Genomic DNA, 7008 nt, shown 5'->3' on the forward strand with positions numbered 1-7008 from the left:
GAATCTTGAAGGAACTTTGCACGGACACAGTGACTTATCGCTCGAGCTCAGCCGGCTGCATCAACGAGAACAAAAACTATACGACTAGCCTGGTTTCCAGTCTACCGGGTATGGAGCGGCTTTCTTTGGGGATCCAGGACCTCTTCGCCGCCGGAGTAAGCCAGGCTCCCCGGTATGTTTCGCATCGATATCGTGCCGCTAAACTCTATCCAGGGAGCCTAACTTCAACAGGACGGCAGGCCCGAAGATAGCCCACCCAAACCACGACAGGACTGGACACCAAAATGCCACAAATACCTGACATACGCAGAATAAACGGCAAGTAAATGCAACAGAATACGCCAACGTTACGCACACTTTATGGGTAATAAAGACGCAGTTTAAGCTGCTGAAAGTCAACTGAAAATCCGAAAAATAAGCACCATATACGCAACAAATGATTACCTTTACACACACGTATATTGGCCGTAAAAGTGCTTCAATTAGAAATAAACGTGAACTTTAAATACGTTATAAGAGCATTTTAAAAAGTATTTATGACAACTTTAAGCAGCTGAAAGGCTACGTGAAACCGGAAATACGGATCCATCCGCACCTATCCGTCATCTTTACCACACTTATATGAGCCGTAATAAATGCTTAAAAAATGAAAATACGTCAACTTTACTTACAATTTAGAAATATTTTCATCATTATTTAAGACATCTTTAAGTGCTTAAAGGCTACGTGAAAACCGGAAAATAAGGATCAATCCGCACCTTTCCGTCAACTTTACACATACGTATATTATCCTTAAAAATGCTTAAACAATAAAAATACGTCAACTTTACTTACAATTTAAAAATATTTTCATTGTTATTTAAGACATCTTTAAGTGCTTAAAGGCTACGTGAAAACCGGAAAATAAGGATCCATCCGCACCTTTCCGTCATCTTTACACATACGTATATTACCCTAAAAATGCTTAAACAATAAAAATACGTTAACTTTACTTACAATTAAAAATATTTTAATTATCATTTAAGACATCTTTAAGGGCTTAAAGGCTACGTGAAAACCGGAAAATAAGGATCCATCCGCACCTACGGAAAGACCACGTAACGTCGATCTTTACGTACTCGTATATAACGTGTATAGATGCGTAAAGACGGAATATACGTTGACTTTAAGCATAGTTTAAGCATCCGTAAATACCGTTTTTCGTGTCGTGCCTGTCCCTAGTACTGAGATGCTGTCCCTGTCCCTAGTACTGAGATGCTGTCCCTGTCCCTAGTACTGAGATGCTGTCCCTGTCCCTTTTACTGAGATGCTGTCCCTGTCCCTAGTACTGAGATGCTGTCCCTGTCCCTAGTACTGAGATGCTGTCCCTGTCCCTAGTACTGAGATGCTGTCCCTGTCCCTAGTACTGAGATGCTGTCCCTGCCCCTTGTACTGAAATGCTATCCCTTATCTTAGTACTGAGATGCTATCCTTAAGATTCTTGCCATGAAGACTAAATAATGGTTCAAAATGTACACCACAGGTGGCCCGCCACGCCGCCATGGCCGCCAACGCGCAGTCCCAGAGCGCGCCCATCCACACGTCCGTGTTGGTACGCGGGAAACCGGAGATACTGAGAGTCATCGAACTGCTGATTGACAAGATGCAGAGTGACGTGGCTGAACTGATTGTGGAGGTTGGAACACTTTTTCTGTAACTTAAATCTTTTGTTACCTTAAGTTTGCTGAGAAGGTTTAATATGTTTTTGGGTGTCACATTTTTGGATGCATGTGTCTATTTATTTATTTATTTATGAATATTTACCACATTTATTGTGGAAGGATTGACATAACAGGTGACTATCACCTCTTCAAGATGTCAAACCTGAGACCAGACTGTAAGGTTTGAACCACTCACACCAGGAAGGTCCCCTACTCTTTTCGATAAGTGTGGTGGGTTCTTGAATGTGCGTGGGGTGTGGCTCTCCCAAACACGGGAACTCCATTTAATGTCCTATCCGAGGGACGTCCCTAACCGAAGCTAGGTACTTATTTACACCTGAGTGAAGTGAGGAAAGTCGTGTAAAGTGCCTTTCCCAAGGGCATAAGATCAGTGACAAGATGGGGTTTGAACACAGGACTTCTTGGTTCCGAGCCGAAAGTAAACATAACAAGACTGGCAATGAAAACATACATTGCCATGGCGACGGTAGTTGCTGTTAGGGTTATTGTTTGCATGGCACTGCCATCATTTCATGATTTTGAGGAAGACTTAGTACCTGTTAAGTCTAGACAGATACAGTGCACTCCTCCCCTGAGTGTATAGTGAACGAGCCCCGGGGTCACAGAAAGTAGAGCCATCCGGGGCAGAGAGGTCTTCCCAGGGGTTTCCAGGAATGTGGGCATAGATGTGGGTCAGAGAAATGCCTGTGGACATTCCATTCCTGTGGACAAAATGCCTGTATCATTCCTAGAATTCTTGCAAACTGCACACAATACTGTACCATTAGGCTCCTCCCTGAGACGTCGCCAAAAACCAGTGACTTGTTGTTTCACACTGCTCAGGTTATGGACATCACAGTGCACTGTCTGGACGCCGCCCAGTTGAAACAGAAGGGACTGCAGGAGACTTTTCCTGCCATCTGTCGCTTCAACATGGTCAGCTACGATAACCACAGCCGGCGCATCGCTGTGGGGGCCAGGAACGGCTACCTCGCGCTGTACGACCAGAAAACAGCCAAATGTCAGGTAAGGTAGTGCAAAAATAGTCCAGGACTTACATATTCTTGATGTGTGCAGACCCCATATTTAAGAGGGGCCCGCAAGCCCTTTTCCGTAGAGCGTAATCGGCCGTTTTAATTTTACGTATAGCGTAGACGGACCGCTCTAATAATTTTACGTAGAGCGTATTCGCCATTTTAATTCTACGTAATGCGTTGTGGCTACTTGGAATTTATCATAAAGTGTAATCGAGAATTTCCAAATTCAGCGTATAGCGTTGTCGGGACCCCCCTTGCAGGCCCCCTTTAAGAGGTGCCAGAAATGGCTACCTGGCACTCTATGACCAAAAGACAACTAAATGTCAAGTAAGTTTGCATCAAAAATAGTACAAAGTTTCATCTATGTAAAGGTGCTTTACATCCCATAGTCTTTTTGAGCTTGTAGGCAGTAGATAATTTATTGATTTCCCTTTGACTGGGATTTGAAGGTAAATTTGTGTACTGCCTTTCCCAATGACATGCATCTAGACCAGACTGCCAGGAATCAAAACTTGACCATCTGGTAGTGCTACATACCTAAACCCACATTTAGGTTCAGGTCCGGATTCAAGTCCAGAGGTTTAAGTTCAGTTCCGGACTTGTAAGTCCGAACCTAAACCCATGGCATGTACAGAATTGCATGTTGGCAACTTGCAATGTTATCTGGGTGAAACTAGGCGAAATAACATGGAGGCCGACACTTGACGATGCCCGATGGCAATGTTTTCTTCATTTTGCAGCACAGTTTTTGCAATCTACGGAGGGTTTTAGATGGTTTGGAAAGAAAAGGGGTATGTTAAATGGTCTTTTATGGTAATAAGTCCAGACTCGGTTCTTGACTTTAAGGTTTTTTTAAACTTGAACCTAAAGATTCTTACAAGTCCGGATCCAAGTCCAGTTAACCAGTATGCAGCACTACCATCTGGTGTCTGAATCGAGTATTTGCCAGCCTTACCCTCAGGCCATTGATGCCACAATGTTTCATCAGAAGTGAGACATTTCAGAAGGGAAATGTATTTCAAGTGCACTTACTTTTTTTATTTGTTGCCTTCCATGTCGTACACAGATGATAGCTGCCCACAGTGCTCCTGTCATGGCGGTAGCGTTTTCCCCTGACGGCAGACATCTCGCCACGTACTCATACCAGGAGAACAAACTCCTGTTCTGGCAGGTAAGGACTAAGGGTAAACTTAAGGTGTCCTCCCTGGCTAATTTGGCATTTTAGCTTTCCATCGTTTTCTCACAAAGAAATTTAGAAAGAGCTGTAGTTGTACTGAATATTGATACCTGGGTACAAAAGGGTTATGAATATGATTTTTTGGACCATATGGATGACGTCATCACATTTTATTGCCCCAAATGTAATTATCTTTAAAGCTATAATATAGCACTTTGGTACAAGTAACTGAAATAAAAGTATGATTTTCATGTGCATAATGGTCAAAGCTACAAACGTACGTTTGCACAAATTGATATCTACTAATTACCCGTGGTTATTAGAGAATAACTAAATTTTAATTAGGCAATTAGGTTATTCTCTAATAACTACGGATATAATTAGTAGATATCAATTTGTGCAAACGTACGTTTGTAGCTTTGACCATTATGCACATGACTTTTATTTCAGTTACTTGTACCAAAGTGCTATATTATAACTTTAAAGATAATTACATTTGGGGCAATAAAATGTGATGACGTCATCCATATGGTCCCAAAAATCATATTCATAACTCTTTTGTACCCAGGTATCAATATTCAGTACAACTATAGTTCTTTCTAAATTTCTTTGTGAGAAAATGATGGAAAGCTAAAATGCCAAATTAGCCAGGGAGGACACCTTAAGGTAAATGTAGCCCCAAAGCCTTTTAGGCTAGGGACAGTTGGTTGTTGATCCATTGTGTCTAGGTCATGGTATTGGACAGTGGAGCCCTTCCCTATCCTTCCACTGTCTTTTACCTCACCAACTTAAGTCAGGTACCCATTTTTGCACCTGGGTATGAAGGATAGAGCATACTGGAGTAACTTGATCAAGTGTACCTCACCGGATTAGATAATTCGGAGGCATGATGATGAGTGTGTTACCTTTCTCGATGACACAACATCTAGCCTTGAATGCCATGGAAGTATTGTTTTGGGTGGCTGAGCTGTGGGTTTGTGTATATCTGTTTGTCTGAACAGAGAAGGTTGAAAGCCAGAGTGTTAGGGAAGATAGGTAGAATGACAGGAGGTCAAAAATCTCAGAAACTCGCCGAAAGCATAAGAAATTAGAGGTAGACATGGGGGAATTCTACTCTCCAAGCAGAGGTTTGGGTTTGGTGTTATTTTTGGCATGTTTTTAGGCTTTTTTATCGGGGTTTCTCTTTTGCACTGGAATTTTTTTTCACCCAACCTCTGCCGGCACTCACCCCGGGGCGGGGTTCAAGAAAGGTGACAGTGCTTCTCCCCGGGAACCATCAAATTATCATTAGGGATATCCATTTTACTGTCACAGTGGTGGATTATCACACATCCAGCCAGTCAGAAAGGCATTCATTGGGCCACACGCCTCCTGCTGACTGTGCCTATTCATGCGTCTGGTTCACACCTACTTGTAGAACGACCGTAATGTGTTGAAGAGATTAGGTTTATGGCACATTGAAGCTTTCGACTGCTGGCAGAGGTTAGGTTGGGTGAAAAAAAAATTCCAGTGCAAAAAAAAAAAACGATAGAAAGGCCTAGAAACACGCCAAAAATAACCCCAAACCCACACCTCTGCTTGGAGAGTAGGGAATTCAGCAAACCAAGGATTGGATACTTCATGGTACTATGATTTTACATCTAATGTGCATCATACTGATTACATTGTGTGTAACATTTTTATAAAAGTAACGAAAATTTACAAGAGGGAAACTACAGAAGTTTAGTGGAAAGATCAAACATAGCGGCGGCCTTTGCTGTTTACGCACGTCCGCAGTCTTGCCGCTCGCCTTGTTTACGGCGGTCCAGTGATGCCGATTCTGTCCATGACCCTACCGATAGCATCGAAGTTGTGCTATGAAAACGCCAAAAATTGCGAGAGCCGGCCCTGGCTGGTAAGTGCGCTCAGGCCCCGGAACTCACGCCGAGCGGTACGCACGGAATCAGAACCAAGTTGGCACATTTAAAAATCACTGATTCGTGAAGTCAAATCCCTCGCGAACTCTCAAATTTGCTGAAACCGCGAAAAAAAGTCCTCGCGAACATAAATGCATTTACAGTAATTTAAAATCTCTGATTTCTTGTTGTCTTTCCAGATGGCAGCAGGGTTGTTTGGCATGATGAGTGGCTCCAGTATCAAGTGTATCCGGTCCCACGACACCCGACCGGCGCGCGCAGGGAGTAACACCTCGCTCAACAGCCTGCTGAAGGGGGTTCGCCTCGTCTGGATCACGCAGAAAAACGTCATCGTGCTCACCGGAGACGGTTCTGAACAGAAGTTTAGTGTCTAGTGAGAAATAGAGTCTTATGCTGAGGTCACATTTCCAAACCGGGGCCCGGGCGGGCCATTTCGATTAACGAAACATCAACAATTTATATCAATACTAGAAAGGCCGACATTTGCTTGGGAGCAAATACAGCATATTTCAGTCCATCTCCCTCCCACGCAAAAGTGGACTATTCCAAACTTACCCCAGGGCAAAACTGGCAAAGGTTCTCAAATAAATGAATTATATAGTAGCTATATGTAATTGAGAACAAAGATGCAAGGACAATAATACACGTACACGCAAGTAGTTCCCTCATTATTGATTTTTTCAACTTTTTGGTGCTCTGTTGTCTTTTGTACCGCACATTTCGTTCCATAAGACTGCCCGGCCGGGCCCCGGTTTGGAAATGTGATCAGCATTAAATATAGTCCCTACCAGGCTTCAGAGGTGGCTGGAAAGGGTGAAAATTGGTCAAATAGACAACAGATAGGAAGCTCTAAGCTGCTGACTGTACATGTACTAATGTCTGGATCACCCAAAAAAAAGTCATTCTGCTTACTGGAGACGATTCTGAAGTTTAGTGTCTAGTGAGAAATAGACTCTTAATGTCCTGCAGAGCCCATATATATAACTAGAGATGTAACATTTGCAAAGCAAATGCATAATGTTTACCTTCGGACATGGTCTGCCCTGTTAATTTTTACTCAAACATATTCACATACATGTACTACTAGTATATGGTGACAGGAGCAGAGCAGACCATGAAATTGCAACATTATGTAACCCAACACCAGTCACCATGGTGACAGACGTCAACAAATCATG

The 7008-nt window shown here is 42.9% G+C and overlaps 1 protein-coding gene across 1 annotated transcript; it reads left to right on the forward strand.

Moving 5' to 3' along the window:
• Nucleotides 1–1522: 1522 nt before the first annotated feature.
• Nucleotides 1523–6353, forward strand: LOC109482168 (WD repeat-containing protein 7-like; the record flags this gene model as incomplete). The annotated part of the gene is made up of 4 exons (XM_019784868.1): nucleotides 1523–1675; nucleotides 2544–2726; nucleotides 3804–3908; nucleotides 6010–6353. Coding segments are annotated over 4 exons (636 nt in total), but the record flags the coding sequence as incomplete, so codon positions are not given.
• Nucleotides 6354–7008: the final 655 nt, after the last annotated feature.

This window comes from Branchiostoma belcheri, unplaced genomic scaffold (assembly GCF_001625305.1).
Source record: "Branchiostoma belcheri isolate BF01 breed outbred unplaced genomic scaffold, Haploidv18h27 scaffold593, whole genome shotgun sequence".
NCBI lineage: Eukaryota > Metazoa > Chordata > Leptocardii > Amphioxiformes > Branchiostomatidae > Branchiostoma > Branchiostoma belcheri.